Source organism: Galeopterus variegatus, unplaced genomic scaffold (genome assembly GCF_000696425.1).
Source record: "Galeopterus variegatus unplaced genomic scaffold, G_variegatus-3.0.2 Scaffold1490, whole genome shotgun sequence".
Taxonomy (NCBI): domain Eukaryota; kingdom Metazoa; phylum Chordata; class Mammalia; order Dermoptera; family Cynocephalidae; genus Galeopterus; species Galeopterus variegatus.
Window position 1 is genome coordinate 232,195 of NW_007727601.1, and position 26,974 is coordinate 259,168.

General features: G+C 43.1%; 1 protein-coding gene across 1 annotated transcript in view; it reads right to left on the reverse strand.

Moving 5' to 3' along the window:
• The window catches only part of PRKCQ (protein kinase C, theta), a 75,855-nt gene that overhangs the window by 39,458 nt on the left and 9,423 nt on the right, over positions 1 to 26,974 (reverse strand). Inside the window, exons 4-11 of the mRNA XM_008577321.1 lie at positions 22,154 to 22,316; positions 20,574 to 20,605; positions 20,394 to 20,479; positions 16,856 to 16,985; positions 11,823 to 11,932; positions 10,954 to 11,071; positions 9,968 to 10,128; positions 6,144 to 6,317 (exon numbers count right to left, since the gene is read on the reverse strand). Coding sequence (XP_008575543.1) covers positions 6,144 to 6,317; positions 9,968 to 10,128; positions 10,954 to 11,071; positions 11,823 to 11,932; positions 16,856 to 16,985; positions 20,394 to 20,479; positions 20,574 to 20,605; positions 22,154 to 22,316 — 974 coding nt within the window. The remainder of the gene's footprint in view (positions 1 to 6,143; positions 6,318 to 9,967; positions 10,129 to 10,953; positions 11,072 to 11,822; positions 11,933 to 16,855; positions 16,986 to 20,393; positions 20,480 to 20,573; positions 20,606 to 22,153; positions 22,317 to 26,974) is intronic.

The window sequence follows — 26,974 nt, forward strand, 5'->3', positions numbered from 1 at the left end:
ATTTATATGGAGAAATGGAAAAAATGCATGTGAAAGAAGTCACAGAAAAGACCCAGCAATGCAGGACTAAGCCCCCTTGCTGGGTCAGGTAAGCTGAGAAGCCTGATTCGGGTAAGAGATCATGATAATTGAGTAGAATTTAGTGCATCTGAAAGCGATTTATGGAAAGGTAGTTTCTGAGCAAGCTTTCAAAGGAAGAAGAGCAGATTCACAGAAGAGATGCAGTTTCCTTCAATAACCTCTTGAAGGAGATGCAAAATGCTCCTGTCTTGTGGGAAGCTGGTGACAATACTTCTGGGACTTTAAAAACAGCTGACAATGGAATGGATTGGCAATAGCGTCCCAGGATCCCCAAAGAAACATTAGAGTCACACAAAGGGGAGAAAATATCTGTGAGTTTAAAGTAGGAGTGCAGAAAGGGTATCGCATTTCAGACACAGTTAGTGTCTTTTTCTTATACTCAAAGAATTCCTGAATATATTTTTTATAAAGTGTGCATGATCTTCTGTGTCTTTGAGTGGAAGACCTTAAGCAAATTTTGTGAATGCAATGTTAATTTACCATAATTCTACTGTAAATCTATAATTTTTGTAAATTTACTGTAAATATAACATCTGCTGAATCAGTCTCTTTGCACAGAAAGGGCATCTGAAGAACGTCTAAGTGATCTGCAATTTCTGAAATAACAATTTGAAGGCATTCTTAAGATGAGAATACTGCCAGAACACTTTAAAGAAAAGAGGCTTATCAGTTGCTACAAATGGGGAAGGCATATAAAGTTAATTCTGGTCTTATTGCAGGGATAAGTCTTTTCAAGGATGTGGTTTATGTGGTTTCTCTTTTCCGTGTTACAACTGTGATCATTGCTGGGGCTTCTAACTCAACTAAAGGGTTTATGGATTGAAGCATTTCTGAGAGCTTCAGATGAGGCAGTTTCTGAATAAAATACTTGAAATTAAAAACCTTCTGGCACTTTTAGATGGATTTTGCCTTCAAATCATGGAAATACCAGAATACCATTCTTTTTAGAAACTATCAAGTCAAAGGAGCTTTTCTTTTATTTCTGATCATAATAATAGTATCTCGTGGTTAGTATATAGTACTTTTCTTCACAACAGATTCAGACTTCTCTGTAAGTGCTTTTTTTAACATTATCCTTATGAAGGCAAAAAAAGGAAGAGCAATGTCACAAAGAAATGTTATGTGACTTGTACAAAGTCACACAAACGTCAGGGCATAAACTCATGCCCTGAAGCCGTAACAGGAAGTGAAGCATTGTGTGTTCTGTAAATAGAAAGTGAAACTCAGTTTTCTTCATAAAAGAGAAATTTCAAAGTAGGACTGACAAAGAACGTTCAGCTGGTTCAGATCGGGAGTGTGGAAGCTGAGGGCAGTGGGGTGAGCCTGTGAGCATGAGCATTCTGACTGTGTGGCACCCATGGGGGCCGCTCGGACACCTGCAAAACCTCAGCCACTTCACTCAGATTCAACCTGAGGATGCACCCAGCGATATTCCCGTGCAGTCCAAAGCTTCTTTTAGGTGTGAAATTGCAACACTTCCTAAATTACAGTTTTAGACTTGGATACAGATGGGTCTTTCAGAATTCAAAGGAGACACACATAAAGGTAGACCTTAGTTCACTTGAAATTTCTAAGGAAAAATTATTTTCTTAGAATAAAAATAAAAACAGTATTTGCAGTGTTAGACGTATCTTTCCTTTCCCAACTAAAAGTTGGAACTAAACTTTCTCATTTTCCTATCAGAGATAGATTAGAGAAACTTTGGATACTTGAATTATCGATCTTTTTTTATCCTAGCATAATTAGAAAGAGGGGGAAATTATTTTTCTTGGTGTTTTTCTTCCCTATAGGTGAATATTTAGTTACTATAGAGGTGACATGTCACTAAGATACTCACATGGTATGAATACACAGGCCAATATCTGGACACAGAGACAAATGGTAATATTGATCCTTGTTTCTAGTTACCAGCTCAGCGATCTTACACAAATTCATCTTTCTGAGCTTTTGTTTTTTCATGGATAAAATGGGAATACTAACTCACTGGGTTATCAGAATTAAATGGGAAAATGTATTCAAAGTTTCCCGGAAACTATCTGGCACAGAATAGGCCCCCAGTAAAGGTAGTTTTTTTTTTTTTTTTTTTAAATAACATTTTCTTTATTTTAAAATATATATTAGAACAGAGAAGGCTGGTTGTCTACCTTCCTTTCTTAATAAAAAAATTTATTCTGTGTGGTAATGTGCCCATCCAAAAGATTTCATTTTCCAGCTTTTCTTGCAGCTATAGAGAGGTCAGAAAGGCAAAGCAGAATTTCTGTGGGCCTTATGGAAGAGCGCTTGAGTAGGGAAGAGACAGCGGGCAAGGCCTTGCTCTCTCCTCTCCCTCTTTGCCCACTTGCTGACTACAATGTGGCTTGAGTCTGGGCTCCAGCAGCCACACTGGACCAAGAAGTACCCCTGAGGATAAAAGCCCAGTACTGTGCATGAAGAAACAGGGAGACAGATGGTACCCGGGTCTCAGATGACACTGTGGAGCCCTGAAAACACACATCCCACTCCTTTTATGTGTGTGTGTGTGAGAGAGATCATCTTATTTAAACCATTGTTATTTTTTGTTCCTGTTACTGGAAATCAAATGCAATTTCTAACCAACACACACGTTATTTCACTTTTTCACGATTCTGAAACTGGGAGACAGCTTCTAGTATATATAGTTTTAAAATCAATTTTGTTTTGTTATCAAGAAAATGAAGACTGCATCTAATTATTAATAACTTAAAATCAATAAAATAAAATATTATTTTTCCAAGATAGGTAGAACTTTTTTTTTCCTATTTGCTAATTAGAATTAATTAGATAGGAAGATTAAATAGCTTTGTAATTTAACCCCCATATAGTTTTAGAGTCTTACTCTTTTGGGGGAAAATATAGAACTTACAAAGAGTATATCCTCAACAAAAATTTGTTGAATTAATTTAACGGTGACCTTTGAAAGCAATTTGTGAAATGGGGTGTCAAAATTGTATGGTTAATTAATTTTCCATTTGTTTTAAACTTACTTTTAAGTGAATACAGTTAAAAGATTTATGACAATTTTTCCTGTAAATAAATTTTATTGTGGATTTTTCCTACTTTTTACTTTTTATTTATTTATTTATTTATTTATTTTCCTTTTTCTCTTTTTTCGTGACCGGCAACGGATCGCAACCCTCAGTGTTGCACCCGTACCGGACCGGGACCGGCTACGGGATCGCAACCCTCGGTGTTGCTCCCACACCTCGCTCAGCCGGTGAGCGGCCGGTCTGTATGTGGGATCCAAACCCTTGGCGGGAGCGCCGCCACGCTTCCCAAGCGGCGCACTTGTAGCAGTGCGCCACCAGGCCGGCCCCCAACTTTTTACTTTTTAAATGTAAATAATGGAAAATAGTTACTGAACCTATAGGTTTAAAATCCTAATAGTGCAAAAGTTGGCTGGTATATGCACTAAAGTGGGTACTGAGAAGGGGTCACACAATCTCAAGCCTTGTGGACTTGCATGTGAGGCACAGAAAAGATAAATATTAAAAAATAATAAAGAAATATTAGTAAAGAATAAAAAGAATGAAAAGCTATTCTTTCCTCCTGCTAAGACCACACAACCCCTCATAACGCTGATCTGCATTAGACTCTGATGCCAATAGTTCACATCGCAGCTTGAATGATGCACAAAATCATCTTGATCTAGGGGCCGGCCTGGTGGCGCACTGGATAGTGCGCCGCTTGGGAAGCGCGGTGGCGCTCCCGTCCGGGGGTTCGGATCCCACGTACAGACCAGCTCCCGCTCACTGGCTGAGCGAGGCGCGGGAGCAGCACCGAGGTTTGCGATCCCGTTGCCGTCCCCGGTCCGGTGCGGGGGCAACACTGAGGGTTGCGATCCGTTGCCGGACACGGAAAAAAAAAAAAAAAAAAAAAAAAAAAAAAAATCATCTTGATCTAGCACAGAGAAAATCAGTTTCGAAAATTCTTTGATTTTTTTTTCTTTGGAGCCTCATTCAGATTTAGGTTCAGATTCCATGATTGTTTTGTACATCTCTGTTGCTAACATGGTGAGTATCTGGTTGACACCTCATAGTCTCTTTACATGATAATTCTTTTTAAAAAACTTTTATATTTTATCATACATATTTATGGGGTAGAGAGTGATATTTTGGTACATGTATATAATGTGTGATGTTCAAATCGGGCTAATAAGCAAATCCATCATCACAAACATTTATCATTTCTTTGTGCTGAGAACATCTGAACTCCTCTCTTCTAAATGCTTGAAATTATGCTGTAAATTATTGCTAATTATGGACACCTAGCACTACTATAGAACACTAGGACCTATTCCTCCTATCTAGCTGTAAGTTGGTATCTGTTCACCAATCTCTCCCTAATTTCTCCCCCTTCCCTGCCCAGCCTCTAGTAACCACAATTCTACACTCTACTTCTGTGAGCTCAACTATATTAGCTTCCACATATGAGTAAGAACATTCGGTATTTATCTTTCTGTTTCTGATTTATTTCATGCATGTTTCTGCGAATGACAGAATTTTCTTTTTTATGGCTGAGTAGTAGGTTTGCAAGCTATTCATCTGACAAGGGATTAACACTCAGAATAAACTGAAACAACTCAATAACAAAAAAAAAAAAAATCTCATTTAAAAATGGGCAAACGACCTGGGTAGATACCTCTCAAGAAGACATACAAATGGCCAACAGGTATGTGAAAAAATGTTTAACATCACTAATCATCAGGGAAATGCAAGTCAAAACCACAATGAGATATCTCACCTCAGTTGGAATCGCTGTTATCAAAAAGATGAAAAGTAGCAAATGCAGGGTAATTCTTATTTTCTGTTTGGGGAAGGGGAGGAAAGCCCTGATGATAAATGGCACATCTGAGAGTGAACTTCAGAATCCAAATCCACAGCAATTTTCACTCTTCTTAGCTTCTTAAGTGACTTTGCCAGATTTTCACCCTTCCACAGGCTGTATATCCCTCATCTATGAACTTTAAAAACCTTTCATAATTTAATGCACATGCCTCTGGTAAATAGCAAGGGACTAACTGCCCTCAGAACCTCCTGAATAATCTGGTATTCAACAGGTGGGCTCTTTGGAAGCAGAAAGCAAATGAATAACTGTCTTTGAACAATAACGATTTCCCAGAGAAGTAAATCATTGATTTATCTAACGTCCTTCACTGGTGTGCAAAGGTGACTGTCTCCTCAAGAAAGGCCATTCCCAAAATGTTCCCAAATTATCGCTTATACATTGTTGCTTTTTACATTCACTTGTGGTATTTAATTAGACAAGCAAGCTGTGAATACAAACTTCAAAGTTATTAACAGTGAGTATACCCAAGTGGTGCGATTAAAAACAAATTTCTTCTTTGAGTTTATAAGCATTTTCCAAATTTTCTACAATGATACTAAATAACTTTTGAGTCAGAAAAAAATAAGGAGTATATTATTATTATTTTTTTTTAAGAAAAGAGGAGACCAGGATGAAAGTCCTCCCAGATAGGTGGAGCCTTCTGACAAGATTAGCACAGGAAAGGACCTGAGGGTGACTGGCAAAGCTGACGCGTCCACTTTGTACACCCTACGTCACTCTTAGGGGCTCACTCACTGACCAAGCCCACGCTAAGTGCTGCTCTTTCTGCCTGCCTTCGAAAGGAGAATAACAGTCCATATGCGTTTTGATCTATTTTCCAACGTTTTGTCTCTGCAAATACAGGCACGGCAGATGAACAAACATGTGTCACATTTTTCCCCCAAGTCATCAACTCCTTAGAAGCTTGGTGGTTATGCTAAGTTAAACCATTTCTAAAAAAGAAACAAGAAAACAGGCAAACAGATCTAGAAATAAACATCTTTCCCAACCGACTACATAAAACAATTCTGAGTAATACTTCCATGGTGTTTAGAAGAGATAAACTTGTTAGCGTGGATGGATGAATGGAAGGTGGGGTGAAAGGTAAGAAGATAAACATGGGGACAATACCCCAGGTCTCCAGATGAGGGCGCCGTCAGCCGCACCACCCTTGGGACAGGTTACAGGGGAAGGAGGGTGGTCTGAGCGGGAAGCCGTACCTTGGTCTGGAATGTACAGAACATGTGCGTGAGAAATGGGTGCTCCCAGGCCAAGGACAGGACTCTCTTCTCCACCATCGTACATTCAACATCATCGTCCATCAAAACCACATCTTTCTTTAAGGCTTTTATTGCGAAAAATTGATTGGTTTTCTTGAACTCTGCTAGGAAGACCTGGAAGGAAGGGTAAGAAGTGACTTTATTTGAAAATTTGAATTCCCATTCATTAAAGAAGAAACACAGTCCTAAGAGAGACCTGGGTTAGGTGGGAAAAGAGGATTCCTTCTCCAATCCCCTCCATCCTGGATGGGAAGTTACTGAGACACAATGAAGCCCTTAACTGATTTCCAAGGGTTTCACAAAGTTATTAACGGGTATGCCCAGTACCTGAAAAATTCTGTTTAAATAAGTATGCCTGGCCTGCCCAGGGACCCGAGTAAATGAATAAGGAAAATTTAGGGAGACAAAGTGCTCAACAAAGGAGGAAGAGTGGAATAGTGGAGACAAGAACTTTGTCACCGTTGAAGTCACTTGATCACCGCAGTGCACACAAAACTTAGCTCAAAGTTTTACCCAGTTCTTCAAGGCAAAAAAGAACATTTGAGAGATATGCTTAAAAGATGAACACCACTTCATGTGATGACACAGAGACGATTAACATTTTCAGGACCTACTATGCATCAGACATTCTGCTATGTACTTTATGTATACTAATTTTATTACCTAACTTAATTCTTAGCTCATAACACTCTGCAAGATCGGTACTGTAGTGGATTGAATTATGTCCCCCCAAAACTCAAGCTTGAATTGTGTCCCCCATGTTTTATGTATTAGAAACTTGGCCCCCACTGTGACTGTTAAGACAGTGGGAAATCCTATTATGGTAATTGAAAGGTGGGGCCTTGAAGAGGTGATTGGATTGTAGGACCATGCCATAGGGAATGGATTAAAAATGGTGGTCCGGGGCTTGGTTCTGAGGGCTTTAAAAGAAGAGAGAGGAGAATCTCTCTCTCTCTCTCTCTCTGCTTCCACCATCTTGCAATGTGAGACCCCTGGGTCACTGTTGCCACCGCCAGATGGACTTTGGACTTCCCAGCCTCAGAAACTGTAAGCAATACATTTTGTATTCTTTATAAATCACAAAGTTTCAAGTATTTTGTTATAAACAACAGAAACATACTAATATGGATAGATATTAATAATAAAAACACTGGATTCAAAGAATAACTTGCTGAAATTCATGGAGCTACTCAGTGGAAGATCTAACTCCAAAGTTTACTTTTTCTACTTGATTTCATGAATCTTGCATCAAAGGACACCAGATGGCACATAGTGGAGAGTTTCTATAACGTTAGCTCTTGCAAATTACTCAGGAGCAGACTGTTGCAAGGATATGACACTTGGATACAGAAAACTCTAGCCCTGGCTGCACTTCACAGACATTTACTAGTTGTGGATATGTGGGCAAACCAATGAACCTCTCTGGGCTTCAGTTTTCTAATCTGTAAAAGTGATAATTATTACCGTATTCTCTAACTTACAGGACTCTTGTGGCAATCAAATGAGATACCACATGGGAAAGTGATGTGTGAACTACAAAATGTTCTCCAAATGACAGTTAATAAGAACACTTGCCATTTGCTTATTTTGTTGAATTTTAGGGATGCTGAAATCAATGACACTAAACCGGTATCGAAAGTGTGAGTGTCTAGGCTTAAAACAATGTAGTGCAGATCCACAGCTATGTGGTAGCTGACCTGATGGAGGAGATGGAACTTAGGTGAGAATTCATGCACATGAATGATGTTCACATCCCTAGAAACATGCAATTTGTTCTCCTGGGCTTCAGAGTAGATTGGGAATAAGAGCATAGTGGCTGACATTTTGGTGAGGAATGATACTTCCCACATAGAGCCAAAAGAAAGAGGAAAAGCAGGATTTGGAGTGTTCTCAGAGTTGTGAGACAGCAAAACACAGCTGTCCCATTTTGCTTTGGTGCCTCATCCTCCTCTCCTCTCAGTGTGCAGGGACCCAGGGTCCTGATGGAAATACTCCTGGAGCCGAGGATACGTGGAGCTCCTGGCTGTCCCTTGGGACATTTACTAAGGCTTGTAGGTTTAACTTAATGTCTTTCTTATTACCTTGTTCAAATGCAGAAATCAACAAGAGAAGAAAGAAAGATAAACATTTCATTAACAATGAATAGTACTCTTTTGGTGATTGCTTCTTTCAGTAAAACATCCTAAAACCAGCTATAAACTAAAACTTCCATCTATACAATGTGCTTTCAATTTTTGGTAACAGGTTATAATTGCACGTTAATTGATGCCAACTTATAATGAAGATTAGCTGTAAAATTGCCTGTTACACTCAGATGAACTCCAAATGAGCCTGTTGTGGTTCATATCACTGTGGAAATGAGCTAAAAGAATTGATGGATATCAGCTACAGTTTGCAGAGCAGAATTTGCTGAAAGGCGGTGCACTGATGTTTAAATCTAAACCCCAACTGGAGTGCAGTATTATTCAGCTGTGGAGGAAGCTCAGTTCAATTTTAGTTTGTTTATTATTAAATAAACTGGGTAAGTTTTCCTGCCAAAGCCTGGTGAGCAGGTGCTGAGCATAATGCTAGCTTTGGACGCACAAATTCATGGAGCCTCAGGTTAAAATTTTCCTAGGAGACGCATCTGAGAATATAAAACAACTAGGAGCCCCATTAATACATTAGATATCAATATGTAAAATCACCTAAAAGCCTGTATTCCATATCATCCCTCCTCACAATCACTAGCTCGAAAAGTTTTTGCCGTCACTGAGGGCTGAGACTTCTTAAATGATGTCTTCTTTCTCCCTCTCTCCTCCTGCTTTTCCTCCTCATCTTTCTTCCCTTCTCCTCCTCCTCCACCTGTCCTTTGTGAGTGACAGAGACAGCCCATTACCTGAGGGTGTGGCAGGAAGAACTTAGAGGAGGGGCTTTATTCATAAAACTTTTTCCAGGACTCTCCAGCTATAGCCTTACTATGGCTGAACTCTTATGCTGAAGTGCTATGTCCTAGTACCTTGGAATGTGGCCATATTTGGAGACAGGACCTTTGAAGAGGTAATTAAGGTTAAACGAGGTCATTAAGGTGGACCTTGATACAATATAATTGGTGTCCTTGTAAGAAGAGGACATTTGAACACAGACTTGCACAGAGGGAAGACCATGTGAGGACACAGGGAAAAGACGGCCATCTACAAGCCAAGAACAGAGGCCTCGGAAGAAACAACCCTGTCCACATCTTGACCTAGATCTTCCAGCCTCCAGGACTGTGAGAAAACAAATGTCTGTTGTTCAAGCCGCCCACTCCCTGGTATTCTGTTATGGCAGCCCAAGCAAACTGATGGGAGAATGGGCTTAGAGACATTTGATAGAGAAAATAGTCACATACAAAGTAAAACAATACTCCAGGCTTGAGAAAGAGGCAGAAGGGGAAAAACAAAACTAACAAAAATACCCACGAGAGACAGGAAGTGGCCGAGGCATCTTCCTGCTTCTATGGTGCCCAAAGACATCCAACTCACTAGTGTGTGGGGTGTCCACCCCCAAAGCAGAGAGGCTTTGGGGACAGATTCCCAGGAAGCAGAGGCTGCCCTAGAGTCCCCCAGGTCCCTGCTTATTTGGAGATCTCTCCACCCTCTCACAAAATACTCAGGGAAGTTCTCTCCACACACCCACACACCCACACACAGTTCTGGTCCCACGAGCTTCGCTGCACCAACCAAAAGCTTTGTCCTTTAATTCCTGGAATCTGGCCCATAGGATTCTATAGCACAGCAGCATACCTTGCCAAAACTTCCTTTCCCCAACATTTTGTGCAAGGTAAAATCCTCGATTTTTAGTTTCATATGTAGAGATGGCCTTTCTACGGTCAGTTCAGGTTCCGGATGATGACACATTTTATCCGTCTCATCCAACGGAGACTCCCAGGAGATTCCCTGAGGCTCTGAAAATGTCAAGTCAGTGGTCAAAAATAAACATGATGAAGGGTCATTTTCATTACTTAGAGAACACATTTTATTTTCCACCTTCTGTTCTGAGGCTCCATCAACAATTATTAGGAAGGGGTGTTCCTGTAGTTCAGGCAGCATTAATATCTCTCCATCTGTCTGAGGGTGGCACCTCCTGTCTGTGAGCCTGGCATTTGGGGTGTGGGCTGTGTCTCTTTATCTATCCAATAGACTGGGAAATAGTTCAACTTAAGAGACATATTCCAATCAGTGAAAGATGATATATGCAAAGCAAACAAGCACTTTTAATAACGTCAAAACATGGACAAATATGGATTTTAACCAAATTGGAGGGACGATGACTCAATTGTTTGTGTTGCTCACAGGCATGGTGGAGTCAATTTCTATGGATCATATGTAAGAGAAGAAGAAATGAAACCCAGCAGATTGCTGAGGATCCGAACTACATCATTCATCAGTCTCAAGTCAAGACACTGGGGCATGGTCCACCTCACTGCCTGGGCACCCTTCCTAAGTTTAACCCAAATATTTCTTTCAAAAACTTTTAAGTGGGTTTAGTCCTGGCCTGCTGCCAGAGGAGGCATAGTACACTTTTTTGAGAATCTCTCTCTCCTCTGTAACATTACGTTTATTTCTTGATCTCCAAGTTTATCTTTCGTGGTGGGTAGGTCTGTAATCTTGAAATAGAAAAGGATCGCCCACAGACCAGGTAAACTGAGAACTTAAATCTAGAGGACTTGGGTTAAGGTTCATCAAGATTAATTACTGATTTTGATTTGACGGTGGGCCAGGACAGCTACCTTTTTTCGCTGGTGTCGGTACGGATGAAGGTCTTGTTTCACTTCTGATGGAGCACGGGAGACCGATTTCAACAGGACCTTCTCTGAAGATCTGTTCAGTATCTTTCAGGGAGCGAGCCTAGATGACAAACAGAGAGTCAGACCCCCATGGATGGGACAGCTTGTCCTGCTGTCCATGGGGACAGAAACCATTCAAGATTCCAAAATGCATAGAACGGCCAAAGCTCTTCTTTCCCTCGGCACTCTGAGGCTCCCCTACCCTGTGAGAGTCCCTAGTATCTAATGCACCAGCAGAACATACTTGCTTCCTTCATGCTTTTCTGGGGCTAAACAGACTCTCCCACACTACCCATGTCATTCCATCACAAACAAGGATGGAAGGTCAACGCATGGAAAAATAGCTAACATAGGCAATGCTAAGTCAAGAGGGGCTGCTCTTGGATACAGAAATTCAGCCCATGTCAAGGTATAAATGGTAAGGCAAAAGTTACTCCAGACTCAGTGTTCTGAGGGGGCTTTGGGGATGATACTAGCAAATAAATGTTTTCCCCCAGGTGACTGTATCCCTAATGAATCCGTATGAAGATGGCAGTGAACCTTCAATAATTTTAATGAATTTGTTTCTGTCCCTGCTCATTCCATGAAGAGTTTAAGATCTTGTAAAGATTCACACAATACAAGTGCATTAAATAAATAAACATCTCAAAGGGGAGGATATGGGCGTGAGGATAAAAGTCAGGGGCGAGGTGAGTGCTCAGGAGCATGTTCCCCTTGTCCTGCAAGGTTGCTACAGATCACAGAGCAGAGGGCTCAGGCGGTCCCTGTCCAGCCACAATGACAGGGACGTGTCTGTGTCATGCTCTCCCTACCTGCTGGGTGCTCTCAATCATTGCCAGTGCTTCAGCCATTAGTTTCTGGTTTATGCCACAAAGGTTGGCCACTTTCGTCTGGCATCTGTGATGTACGTTCATGCCACATGCTGAAAAGAAGATGGCAGGATGGTGAGCAGGAGAAAAAGGACCAGTGATGCTGGGAATGAGTCCTCTTGGGTAGAGCTGAGCCTTGTCCACAGGGAGGAAAGCCTCTCCTTGGAGTGCAGGTATGCATGCGGCCTGAACCACAGCTGGGAGGGGAGGACTTCCCTGGTGGTCACGCAAAACACTGGGATGGAAGGATGCTCCCTCCCACGCCCGTCTGGAGCCCAAGCATCCCTCTCCCACCTGGGCTGCGGGAAGCTCCTCCACCCTCCAGGCTAGAGCCAGGTGGCTGATTCCACCTGCAGAGAAGAAGTGCGATGGTGGAGGGGCATGTGCAGGTTCTGGGGTGTGACGGGGAAGAGGGAAAGGGGCCCAGAGACACAGGCTCCCACTCGGGAGAGCTGGAGTTCAACTAAGAGACTTGGCCATAAAAGGTGCGTGCGTGTGCATGTCGTGGGTGATGGGGGACAGCCAGGTTAGCTGGGTCTCTTGCAAACAGACCTGAGAGGGTGAGTGAGTGGGGAACCAATGGACTTCTGGTCATTCTCAGAAAATCTAGGCATTTTATTTATTAATTTTATTTCTAAAATCTATTTTGAGGATGCCAAAGTGAAATTCTTTCTTTGGAACAAGGAATAACAGAAAAGGTGGGGACATTTCAGTGCTGACACCCTTCTACTCTCCATCTACTCCTCTGGGACACTGTGGGGTCCTTAAGCAGCCCCCCTTATTTGGCCTCCCCAGAGCAAGGCAGTGGGACCTGAGAAGGCACAAGGGCCTCTCTTCACCTCCTGTTCTGTCCCTGGGTCACTTCTGCCACCCCACCCCCACCTCCACACAGCATCCTCCTCTTGTCCTCAGGATGTAATTTTCCTGAGGCCCATGAACATCTCTACTTTGATCAACAGATGCCCTTCTAAGAGCTGTTCAGAAAGCGCTACACCAAACTTCTCATGGCCACAGCAACAACCACAGTGAAGAAAGGCTCCCACCCGGGCTATTGTTTTACAGACACCTTCATGGTGGTAGGAGGACGTCAGAAGCTATCAAGACCTGGTGAAAAGCAAACCAACCAAAAGACCTCTCCAGAACTGTTACCACATTTTCTACTTGCAGCAGGCAAGTGTGTTGAAATACTATTTGGGATTTCTTCTCCTCCTTAATTGTTTTTCCCTCCCTGGCCCCCCCTCCTCCTGGCCAGGCCATCTCTTGCTGAAAGCCAGGCTGCGTTGTTCCTTGTCTCGGGATTTGAGTGGGTAAGAACTGAAGGCCTCTGGCTAGGTGTCCCTGAGGAGCAGGAGACTGAGCAAGTGTCTGAGAGCAGGAAGGATGGGGACTAAGGGAGGGGAGAGCCCCCTCACCTTTCTTGGACTTGGGAAGGGAAGAGCAACCATTTGTGAGTCCAGGAGCAAGGGAGAAATCTTTGCTGGCTTGCAATGCCAGGGGAGATAGCACAGCAAAGTGCATGTATGGAGACCCGAGCTTTGACAAAAATCGCAAAACCCTACAAGTGGTGCAGAAACAGAAAGCCACAGGCTTCACCATGGTGGTCTTGGATGGGGACACCAACAGCAACTAGGTGGCAAAGCCACTACCTGTTTTTCAGGCCCCTGTATACACGCTTTCTAAAATCTTTTATGATCACAAGAAGGGTAGAGGACCCCTGTAATTATTAGATTAGCATCCCATAAAGAAACTGATATTTCTTGCACATGCAAGTTATGGTGGTCTTGGATGGGGACACCAACAGCAACTAGGTGGCAAAGCCACTACCTGTTTTTCCGGCCCCTATATACACGCTTTCTAAAATCTTTTATGATCACAAGAAGGGTAGAGAACCCCTGTAATTATTAGATTAGCATCCCATAAAGAAACTGATATTTCTTGCACATGCAAGTTAACAGCTTCAATTCACATCTACAACACAGTTTCAGAAAGGGGCTCAAAGAAAAGGAGCCAAAGTTTTCTTTCATCTTTTTAAGTCACAGGAGGTATTATTCTAGATTTTGCTGAAGAAAGAGGAGTGGGAAACACTCATGCACTGGGTGGGGGGGAGAGCCATGCACTGGCAGCAGCTGCACAGATCTGCATGACCTTGGGCCAGTTACGTGCCCTCCACGACCTCAGATTAGGGACCCATCATCCTGGACTAGGGATCTACACAGGCGTCTAGCTCTGAGAAGCCAGGATTCTGGCCAAGCATTTTGATTCATGAGTTCTGAAAACAGGACTAACCTCCACTTCCTGTGGCTGTGGGATCCTTCCTGGATTGGAGGGTGTGTGTGCCTGTGAGTCTGTGTAAAGAGAACTACAATACTATGTCTTTAGTTTTAGAAAATCCAAGTTCCACTTATGAAACATCACCATTACAAAGATAAAAAAAATCTAACATAAAAGTTTCCAAACTCCAGCTGATAGAACTCTAATCTTAAGGACTACTTGTGTCTACAAAAGTATATAAGTAGGGGTTGCTAGAACAGAATTAGGCAGTAGGAGCTATGAAATCACGCTGTTTTATTAGCACATTTGTATGCAAAGAGCTCAGCGCAGGGATTGCTATCAAGTAGGTGCTCGACGAATACAATGTCTCTTCTTATTTATCACATGCACATACATAGTAAAACATTAAGGTGAATTTTGGCAGCTCTCACCTTTAGTTTTAACTAGTCCACTCTTCTTCAGACAGTTTATAATAAAACAAAATAAAACAACATTTTCTGTGTAAATAACTGTAAACCATTACTAGTCCCAGTTATATATGCATAGCCACAAAAATCCATTTGATGTGAAATCTTCTAGGATTTCTGAAGTCTTTAGTAGAGTAAGGATGTTTTCTATGACGGTGCTCTGAATGCTGTGTGGTCAGCGTAATTGACGTTGCACTAGTTTAGGAGGTTTTAGGTTTTAACTTGGGAGGTCCTGACTATTTTGTTACTCATCCCTTCAACATAAATGGGGCAGTGAGTGAGGATTTGGCACAATGGGATCGGGATTTTACTTTGTGCCTTAACATCGTAGCCAGGTCTGTGCTTGTCTCTGACACTGTGGTGGAGAAAGGTGACCATCCCCACGATAAGGTCGTAGGTGCTTGTTACTAACCTATCAGGTGGTAACTCGATCTCTGTGAGTGCGAATAGTTCCTTTTGATGACTATTTTCATGAGAATTACTAGGGAGAGAGGGAGAGGCGACAGGGTGCAGGCTAAAGGAGGCTTACTCAGGAAGATGGCTTGTAAGGAAGCAAGATGAAAGAGTGAGACAGAGGGGGACAGAGGCCTAGAACGAGAAGAGTCAAAAGAAGGAGCTGAGGACGCGGACTCTTGGGGGTGTCTGGAGCAACAATGGAAGGTGATAAAGGGAAGGGAGGGAAGGGGAGGAAGGGGGGAGGGGGGTGAAAGAAAAGAGGGAGGGGCGACTGGAAATGAAGGTGGTAGGAGAGAGCGGGTAGAGGGAGTGGGATGGAGAGGAAAGATGTTAGAGAAGAAGAATAGAACCAAGCAGGTGAAATAATGCCCGGGAATCCTCAGGGAAGTTCCAGGCTTTGTAGTTATGCTGTAGGGAGCAGCCCGGCCTCAGCCAGTGGACACTGGGCTCCCAGAAGGAAACTTGACCGTGAGCCCGCCACGGGAACACCGTCCCACGGTGGGAGTTTCACTACTTTCCATTATTCACGTTTCTGTTCATATGATGAGAATACTGGGACTTTATTTTTTGTCTATCCAGGTATTCTTGAACAGGTGTACAGAGAAAAGGTGGTAGTTTAGGGCCAAGAAGGGATTCTCAAGATTAATTTTGACTACCCGTGACTACCTTAGGTACTGATTTGGTAACCTAACTCCTCCTGCCTCCACTAACATGTCACTCTGGGCTCCACAGGCCTGAACACTTTGGGACAGGGAAGGGGAGACTGCGGGGGATGGTCATCCACCTTCGGTCAGCCCCCTCTAGCGCGTAAAATGCAGACACTAGCCAGTGGTGTACGTTAAAACAGAGCTGCCAGGAAAGAAAAAAGTGGCTTATGTATTTAATAGTTCATCACACAAAAGGTCAGTGCTGTGGCAGGAGGCCCTCTTTGTGTGACTGTATTATCTGGGCCTGTCCCCAACCTGACCCCTACCCAGAAGGCAGAGTGCCTTGTCAGTTCTTGTTGGGATTTTTTTTTTCTCCCTACTCACTAATCCTGCTGTGGCAGCATCCCAGTTTCCAAAGGCTATGCCTTAGCAACTGGGAGTTCTAGCACAAGAAAGCCTTTTTGTGTTTCCTTTTTCCGGGGTAGGTCTGAGTAGCTCCTCAGAAGAGAATGGCAGTCGTAGGCTCTCCTGCAATCTGAGCCTTTGAGGAAACCCAGAGAAGGGAAAACAGCGGTTGGGCCTGGACCTGGCCTCTTACTGGGTGATCTGTGTTCACAGCAGCACTTCAGGGATAGACTCCCAAGCTGAAGTCACAGAACCCCTCTGTGCGGACCAAGCACCAACCAAATGGCCATGCTGGGCTGCTCCTTCATGGGACCGTGATGAGACTCTAGAAGACTCTTACCAGCTGGTGCAAGGAAGGGCAAGGGCATGTCACTGCAAGACCTGCTAGAACCCACCGAAGAAACAGCAGGTGCGGACAGTCAGAGGAGAAACGCTGCCTCCATTTCTCTCCTGGGCTGTGGAACAGCAAGTGGCAATGGGCCAGGAGCCTTGACCTTGAACCTAGACTGCGTTCCCTTTTATGGGATGTGAGCATGTTGCAGTGGAAGGAAAAGAAGGGCAGGGTTGTACCATCCTGGGGAGATCATGTCTAAACTCACATCGCACTCCTTATTCTGGGTGGGGGGACCTTGTCTCTGCACAGCCCCCTCCCGCTCTCCAGAAGGCCTCAGCGCATGCATGGCTCACGCAGGCGTCCCTGTGTGGCCAGCTCACCTCCTGCCCGACTCACCATCGCACTTGAGTCCTTGCCTCGCCAGCCCCCACAGCAGGGTCCCACAGTGCTCACAGAAGGTCGGGCTCCTATAATTGTAGACTTTGAACCTGTGCGGCATGTCGATTTTGAACCTCTCCTTGTGGAACTGGAAGAAAGGCAGGAGGTAAGACCCTGGGAATGTCCCTGGGGTCCTGGCTTTCGAGGTTCCCGACATAACTAACAGTGACCAATAACAAGAATATTGGCATGGCTGTATTTTGATGGTCATTTTTGCTTGTCCAGCCTTATAGTCAGGGCTGAAGGGGGCAGGCAGCCCTCAGCTCCCCTGGGGAAGGCAAGCTCGCCTTCTGCAGACAGCGGTGCCCGAAGCATCCGCACTGCCAGGCTGACGTTTCAGGAGAGAGGTGCCTCCAGTGACTTATCTAAATGGGAGCTAAGGAAACGCTGCTCCCATTTAAATAAATGAAACTCCTCTTCCTGTTTTAAGATCAGTATTTCCTTTTCTCCTTCCATCCAGAACCAGTGCTTTTTGTACCCCCCAAAATGTAAAATGTCTCATTAATTTTTTAATATTGATTACATGTTGAAATGATAATATTTGGATAAATTAGGTTAAACAAAATATATTATTAAAGTTAATTGCACTTGTTGCTTCTTTCCTCATTTAATGAAGCTACTTGAAAGTTTTAAATCACACATGTGGCTCTCCTCTTTCTATTGATAATACTGTTCCAGGCACAGGAGCATAGAAGGATGGTGTCACCTTGAATGAGCAAAAAATAAAAAATATCCCTAGAGAACATAACATTCACCACACATTCATTCATTCATTTAACTAACAGTTTCTGAATACTTTGTGCCAGGGATTTTCTTAGCCATTGAGGTTAACAGTAATGCTGACAATTCTGGATTTTTCTAGAAAAGCTGAAGGCATCCAGTAAAGGGAGAAAGCTAGGAGGGGGCAATTCGATCTAAACAAACAAAAACATGATCTTGGAGACTGAGATCTGAATTTCAGTCCCAGGTCTGCCACTTAAAGGTGATCGACCTTGAACAAACTACTTTAGCTTCTTTGAGCCTTAGCAGGATCATTGTTAATATGAGATTATCCTCTTCTGGCTCTAAATTTTAGAAAAAATTCTACTCTGGAAAAACTCAGCCAATTTGCCTTCCCTGTACCTGCCCCTGTGATGGACAAAACAAGACACCTGGGCGGGTCGATCCCGTCAAACTCAAGTGGCCTTCCAGCTCGGCTCCACTATCCCACTGCTTCCTGTCCATCTCCGTGCTTTCTCATCTCTAGGATAATTATTTCACAGATCTTCCTTATCCCTCAAAGTTACTTGCTGCCTTCTCTTCTTCCTTGCCCCAACCTCAGACTCTGTTGAGGATACAGGCTGTCTAATGGGGCTCCTGTCTTCTCACCTCCAAATCACAGACCTGCCTCAGCAGCAGCCACCTGGTCTGCTCTCTTCCTGTTAAAACTGTGAGGCGCCCTCTGTCTGCAGTGCCCCACCTGCACCTGCACTGGCCTCTTTCCTTCTTGCCAACAGATTTGATGGCTTGGCTTGGCCGTGGAAGTACTTCCCATCCCTGGCTGTCTTCTGTCCCTCCAGCCACCACTCTGTTCAACATCTCCTTCATGGTTGACCTTTAATCTTAATACACAGGTTGTTTCCACATCATCACTTTCAGTCACCCTCAAAGCAGGCTAATTTCAACATCTCCTTCATGGTTGACCTTTAATCTTAATACACAGGTTGTTTCCACATCATCACTTTCAGTCACCCTCAAAGCAGGCTAATACCTCCATGATTCCCTTAAAATTTCTCTGACCAAGGGCTCCAAAGATGTCCACATGGCCGTCATTTTTCTCAGTGTCTTACCTGCAGGAACACAGCTGAGCCACTCTCTTCCTGGCGTCTGTAACTTCACACACACTGTGTGAACCCGTGTTCTCACCCTCTGTCTCTGCCACTTCTCTTCTACCTAACATCTAATTTTAAATTCTTTTGCCCCAGTCTTGAGCCCTCTTCTCTCTCTCTTCCTTCACTAGGTAACCTCTTCAGCAGCTTTAAATTGCACCTGTATGACAGTCAGTCTCAAGCTCGTATGAAATTGCCTCACTGATAACCTCCACCTGGAGTCCACAGGCATCTCAGACTGAACGTGTCCAAAATGGAAACATCTACTCCTCCTCCCAGATCTCTCCTCCCAGTCTCATCCACAGTGTCGTGAATTTTGCTCAACCTCTGCAGAACCTCGGGAAGAAGCCAGAACCTTGCACATCATCCTTATATCTGTCTTTCACTCTTCACATCTGATGCTTTCAAAAATCCAGTCATTTCTAACATCAAAATCCCCTGAAAATCTGCTCACTGGGCTCAAACCACCAACCTGCCCCCTTAGTGTCTCTCTTTGATCTCTGGTTTTACTTTCATATCTCAACACACTGTTTCCCCCCCAGCATCGCAAAGTGGGCTTCCTATGACAAGCCACATAAAGTCAATCATTTTTCCAGGGTACAAAGAAGCCCCGCGTGACCTAGGTCTTGCCAAGTTCCCGAGCTTGGTGTTCCATTCTCTCTCCGGTCCTTGCTGCTCTGGCCATACTGGTCTCACTTCAGATTCTAGAACATGCTGGACTCTCCACTCTGTCTGGAGCCTTATTTCTTCTGCTATCCATATAACTGGCTCCATCTAACCCTTTAGCTCCTAGTTGAAACATTCTGGCCCTTGGGGAGAGTCCCTGGCCATTCAGTCTAGGTAGACCACCCTATCATTCTCCATCCTTGTGCCTTGATTTCTATCTTCACAGAACTTAATATAAATCAAAACCATACACGGCTGTTCGTTTATTATCTGTTTCCCCAACTTTGCGGGAGAGTCCATTAGGGCAGGACCACACCTGCTCTGTGCTGTGCCGCACATCGTACACAGTACAGTATGTTTCACACACCAGATGCTCAGTAAATTGTTGTTGAATGAAGAAGAGGGAAGGAGAAGGAAGTCAAAATGTTTTATAATGACAGGCTGCCCAACCTTCTAATTCAGGTTCCCTTCTCCACGAGGTAAAATCTAACCTGTCTTCAGACTATACCTCAAAGTTCACTCGGCAAGAAATATTTGCTTCTCGACATAAGAATTATACTTCTGCCACCATCTCTTACTACACTGTGAATGATTATGTCTCTGTATTTTATAATCGTTTATCTTTATTTAGTCTTTAGCTGACACTTCTAGCTGTAGATGCCACCTGCTTTTTCTCATATAATTAATCAAACCTATGCTTTCTGGCCACTATGTTCTATTACATTTTTCTGGAAGAGGTAGAGTGATTTACATTCTTATTGTGACCTTCTTAATCATCCCCTTGTTTTGGTAACAGTAATAATCATTATTGAAGAGGGAAGAGTTGTAGAAAGATTGATGTTCATTGCTAAGCTTAAGGATTCAAGCTCAGGCATTATTCAAGAGAATTAGTGGGCTGTAAAATTTAATGTCAGGATAAAAATCATCATACATCAGATGACAAGAGGAATCTAATTACATACCATGGTTTCTCGGCTATTGATAGCTGATCCTGTGCACTTAGCTATAACTTTATCGATACACTTCTTGTGAATTGCTGCATTACATTCTGAAAAGAAATGATTGCAGCTTAAGATTTCCAGAAGTTACGGAGCAACTGAAAAAAAAATGACGACAGTTCGACAGAAATCCTTCTCACTTACGTCGGCACTGGTAGCCCTGCTTGTTCAGACCCCTGTAATAAAGCACATGGCAGGTTTATTTGGATGTTCATGGTAATATCAGCCCCCCAAACACTTAAGAGGTGAACGAGATTGCAAAGCTTCCCAAATCATAGAGCGTTTCTGATCAGCAGTCCTGGTGTATCATTTGCCAAGAGTGCTAACATAGTGTTTTTTTTTTATGTTAAGAGGCTTTGTTAAAAAAAAGTCTGATAAATAAATGAGGAGCTGCTGATTTTCTCTTCCTTTTCATGTTTTCCAAACAAACATGTAGAGATTGAAAATGTGTGACCAAAATGTATCATGGGCTCGAAGTCGTGAATTTCCATGGGCCACACTTAAAAATTCATTGTCTCTGAAGCTCTGGTTTCAGGGGATGAGGGAGGAAGGATGAATAGGTAGAGCACAGAGGATTTTTAGGGCAGCAAAACTATTCTGCATGATACTATAATGGTGAATCCACAACATTACGCATTTGGCAAAACCCACAGAGCTGTACAACACAAAGAGGGAACCCTAATGTAAAATTAAGTGAATAATAATATATCAATATTGATTCATAATTGTAACAAATGTACCCCACTAATGCAATGTGTCAATAACAGGAGAAACTGTATGTGGGTGTAGGGTGGGTATGGGAACTCTATGTACCTGGTGCTTAATTTCTCTGTAAAACTAAAACTGCTATAAAAATAAGGGAAAAAGTCTAAACCTATCCTCAAATTTAATTTTAAAAGTTTATTTTAAAACAAGTAAAAAATCCATTCCAGAAGGAAAAAAACATTTCATCATCTCACTAAGCTTACTCTATAAAAGACATTTATAACACATTTATAGAACAAAGACATAACATTTTATTTCTTCTGAGTGTCTGAGAATATTTGCAACCAGCAAAGTTGCAAGCTTAGGACCGATACCTGGGTAACACTCACTGATAGAAAGGAAGGAGGTTCAAATAACTAGATGAAAAGAGGTTGATGAAAATTGAGCAGAAGTCTGTGTGACCGCTGGACACCCTGGGTAGGCAAGACCTGTGCATTCACAGATTCTGCAGCAGCCCAAAGCAAGGGGCATCCCTTGCTAGGCGAGGGTGCTGAGAACCAGAACTAAGAGGCATTTTGTGTCTCCAACGTCACAGCCTTTGCTCTGTGGTTCCCAAGGCTTAAACTGATCTCTGCTTGAGGGCTGTTAAGGAACCCAAGAGCCTGGTAAACATCTGAACCACCCATTATGACGGGAAAGTGCTGGCTGTTGCAGACAGCAGCACCAGTGCAGCCGGGCTGCTGAGGCCGTGCATGTTTTGTGGACAAATGGAAAACTGGGCTTGTAATAAAGACACCTCTGCTTCTGTTCCCTGCTCCTGCCCAAGCAGCCTCCTGTTTCACCAGAAACTAGAGTCCCTTGGGTCTGTTTCTGCCTGGCCTGACTTCCTTGCTCTAGAGGAGCCACATATGAAAACCTTTCATTGATCACACTCTGCATAGCCCTGGATGCAGGCAGACTGTGGGGAGCAGAACAGGATGCACACCCTGAGTCCCGGAGAGGAACGTGCGTCACCATACCAGACAAACTCGTGGCAGACAGAGCAAAAGGTGGGTTGTGGGAAAAAGGTGGCGCTGAACTCGTGGCACTTGACATGGTGGACTTTGGCCTGCTTGATGGCTCCTCGGCGGTGATGCAAAGCAAAGAAGCCTTCGGTCTCGAATTCGCTCATGTCCTTCGTGTCTGTAGGAAGAGGACAGGGGACAAGTGAAGCTCTGCCTATGACCATGGCGGCTGGGTGGGGAGGGAGGGAGATGGGCAAGGAACAGAGGTGGGTGGGCACCAACACCTCAGCCTGTGGAATTCCAGGTGCTCACTAAGGCAGCTACAGCACCAAGCTTCGTCCTTAATTCTGTAATGCAGACTCTCCAAGGGTGTGCTCCTAGAGGACCGACACAATGACGTTCCTTCATTCCTCTTGGCCTGGGCCAAGCTATCCTCTTTTAGTCTTTAAAACCAGAGATCAGAAATTTCAGAGTATTTATCAACCTCCCTCTTCACTGCCAGTGATGAGTCAGCCAGAATAGGCAGGAAGTGGCAAATGCTCTTCTGTGTGTAATTCTAGAGAATAATGTGGTTACTGACAGCAGCTTGGGAACGTCATTTCTGAGGTGCCAGGATGCTTTATATCTGGTTGTTTGCAGACAGGCTACAGTGGCCTGAAAGGAGCTGGCCAAATTTTTGTGTGTGGGCAGAAGAACTTTGGGAAGTTGTTTACGTTCCAGTTGGCAGGGATAGTATACACCAGCTATGGACTATACTGGTCAATGTGGAAAAGGCCAAAAAGTTGATAGATCAATGCAATTTCTGAATGACTAGGTAAGCCTGTGCATTGCCTAGTCCTCTGCATCAAACCATCAAATTCACAGCTGTTCAGTTCACCCTGGGCTCTTGGTTGTTGATGTGGGTGTTTTGGGTAGTCATTGTTCACAGTTCCCTATTCTCAGAGGATTTCTTCCCCAAATGCTGAAGGACTGTAAGATGGTAGAATTCTGAGAATACCTGAGATGTCCTGTCTGAAACCCAGGTCCTCAAAAACCATGAAATGGTAAGGCAGTCATGGCTAAACTGCACGATGAACACCCCAGCAGGTGAGACAGAATAACACGGTAAATAGTAAAGAAAAACTCAAAAAATAATAATCATCACCAAAATGAGAATAAAAATTTAATGATTATAACTCCTAGAATTGTAATTTTGTAATAGCTTGAAGATTCTTGGGTTACATATTCTTTTGTTTTTACAAATACAAAACATTGAAGTTTAAGCAAGAGTAAAGGACTCATCTAATTTCACAAATATTGAAGAGCTAACAATACTTAAACTAAATTACTTCAATTCTAGCTAAGCAGCGGCATTAGCCTGAGACAGAGGCCCCTGCCAAGGTACCTGATCTTCCAGCCCCTACTAGAGGCTAGGCTAGAAATATGCCAGGAGACAAAGGAGGGGCTGTGCAGGTGGAGATCCCTCCCCAGGAATCCAGCCAAGTCCCAGGACACATTTTAGGAATCAAGTCTTCTGTGTAGTGGTCCACAGATCCACTTAACCCCAAACTCCCAGATTAAGACCATTCCCAATAGCCGGTTCCATAATAAACATAAATAAATAATAATAATAAACATAAACAGTTCCATAGACGGGCATACTACTTTGCCTAATACTTGAAGGCTAGGTAATTTAGGTCTTTTTACTTGGGACTAGGCTGGAAATAAATTAGGCTTGGTGAACTAGGGGTTAAATTAAGGGCCATTGGGTTGATCATCTTCTTCCACAAGTTCTGGTAGAAGTGTGGAGATCTGTTTACAACTTGTGACTGGTATTAGGTCATTTGCTAGTAACATATGACTGATGTCTATTTTGGTCCAGATGCTAGTAAATGAAATAAAATAAAGTAAAAAAAAAAAGCTTTTAAATTCATGGAATAAAATTTAATTATTCTGGGAATCTTAATGGTATTACTGTAAAAATGTATGTGTGTGTTTAGTGTGCATAAACTATAATACTGTAAATTTTTAAAAAATCAGGAAGTGTTGGAAATGAATTTCCTTCCTGTGATTTCCTTTATCCTCTACCCATTTCAATCATTATAAGAGAGTAAATGTAAGAACACAGAACTTCTTTAATTCTTTTGGTACTGATTATATTTATTTCTGAAGCAATTTGCCCCTCTATTTATTTATTGGCTTGAATAAGCTCATGGGTTTTTATATGTTTGCTTTTTTTCTTTTATACTAATGGCTCCTAATACATTTATTTAGTCTAATCTATTGCTTGTTTGCAGTCAACCAAATCACAAACATTTCCTGAGCAGCTGTAAGTAAATTGCTATGCTGAGTGTTCTAAAGAAACATGAGATGGAATTCCTAACCCTTGAGCGGTAAACAGTTAAGTCATGGGGACACGGTACACACACGAGAACAGCTAACTGTTAAGAGGCAGTACATGATGGCGTGGAATAGACTTGGAGATACATATACCCATATTTTTTTAGAAGGTAAGAAAATAGATCACAAAAGAGACCAAAAAGAGGAAGCTGAAAAATTAAGAGGAAATCCTGGACAATATCCCATTAGGCAAACCAGAAAAGAATGGGATTTTCAACATGGACTGATAGATGTCAAGGAAATTAAAGGCTAAGAAATAAGAATGTGTTTTGAGGATTCATGATCTTGGAGAAAGCCATTTCTGCAGAATGGCTGAAATATAAGCCAGGCTCTTAGGGTTTAAGAATTGAGGGAGTAGAGAAAAAACAGGGACTAGTAAATAGAAACTACTTTTTCAAGAAATGTGTCAGGGAAGGAAAGAAAAGAAAAACTCATGGAGGTACAAAAGGTTAAAAGAAAGAGAGTTTTTTCAAGATTGGGTGGGATGGCTTAATACAATATAACTTGGCAATGAGGAGAAAACCACAAAGAGAAGGAAAAGTTGAAGTTGTCAGAAAGGAAGGTATCGATGGCCAGGGCTGCTGGAGATGACAGGTGTGAGACCAAGAAAGGCAGGGGCTCTCTGAGGCGCAGGAGCAGGAAGCCAAGGCATGAGGACGCAGCCGCGTTCTGACGTGCAGAGACAGACAGAAAGTGGAGTCTCTACCAGCTACTCTGGGAGACAAGGTCAGCCTCCAAGAGGGAGAGGAGAAGACACCCTCAGAAACCAGGGAGGATGACATATTAGCAATAGCCATTGCATGGGAATCAAAAGGAAATGAAAGGCATTTCTCAATGTCAAGTGAGTCCAACTGAACAGTTCAACATTCACCGGGTACTTCCTACCTGCCTAACCTGCAACCTGGCCCTGGAATAAGGAGATAAGTAAGATGTGGTTTGATTGTTGCTGTCCTGCAAGGAGTTGAGAGTCCAGAAATAAGATAATCAATGTGGTAAATGTCTGAACAGAAGTATTCACAGGATGCTATGGGACGACAGAGGTGAGAAAACTTTACAAGCTGAGGCAAGTACAGGTAGGTGGAGGTGAGAAAGAGAGGAATGTTGGACAAGAAAGGTTCCAGCAGAGATGATTTCTGAACAGAGCTCTGAAGGATAAATAACTCCTACTTACGCGTGAGTCAAGGTATGGAGGGGGAAAACAGAAGGTGTTCTCTCTAGGTGATATACATCTATGGGTATACATATTTCCAAGTCTGTCTAGGTGGAAGAGACTTGGTTTTGGAGTAGTTGGGTATTGACGGAGTAGAGAGAGTAAAGCAGAAAAGATCTGTGGTCACATCCAGAAGGCGTGTAGGTATCAGATCAGTTTGAACATTGTCCTGTAGATAATCTGGAAACACTGGAAGTCTGTAGCAGGGGCATGGGGAGAAGCAGAGGCATGGCTTGGTCAGACTGGAGCTTGACATGGTCCACGCTAGCAGCCGCATAGGAGAATGAGTGGGACACAGCAGGAGGTCACAATGATGTAAGCAGAGGATGACACTGAAAAATACTGACCAGACAACATGGACAGACACGACTGACTGATTGATGCAGGGGGTGAAGGCAAAGGAGGCTATAAAAATTACTTCCAGGTTTTGCCAAGAGTAACAATTAACTGTGTTACTGAGTACAAAAGGAATAGACTGCTGGTGAAAATGGCAAGTGTAATTTTGGACACAATTTAATTTGGGCACTTTAAATTTTGTAATTTAAATTCCATAGAATTAAAAGTAATGATAGTGAACCTAGCTGGAGAGGCCTACCAAGAGGTTAACTATTGTCTGAAACAGGAGCATCATCTGGAAGCATCTATGTGTAATGCACTCAGCAAATGACTTTTCCTAGCAGGGCAGGAGAGTGAGAGGGGAGAATGCATGGCTTGGAGGAGGTTAACTATTGTCTGAAACAGGAGCATCATCTGGAAGCATCTATGTGTAATGCTCTCAGCAAATGACTTTTCCTAGCAGGGCAGGAGAGTGAGAGGGGAGAATGCATGGCTTGGAGATCAGAGTATCTGTGGCGAGGAGGGAACTAATGCAAGCAGGGTGCTGGCAGGGGCTTATCACGGGGCCAGGCTATGTAAGGAGCTATTACCAGAAGTGGGTTAATAAGTGGGGTGAAAGAGAAACTAGATTAGGGTAAAGTCTCTCACTTACAAGTGAGAGGAGGGCGGAATTGACAGAGGATGGGGAGGAGCTCTGAGAGAGCCAGGTCTGGGTCTGAGTCCCTGCAGGTGCAGGATTCCCAGTGCTGACATGTGGGTGAAGGTTGGTTACCGAGTTGCTAGAGATAAAGTATAGGAAGGTGTGAAATAGCAGAGTGCGGTATGCAATGGCGAAGGTGAATTATGCAGCCAAAAGAGTGATGTTAGGAGAACAGAGGAAGAAGAGAAAAAGTGATTCCAGCACAGAAATC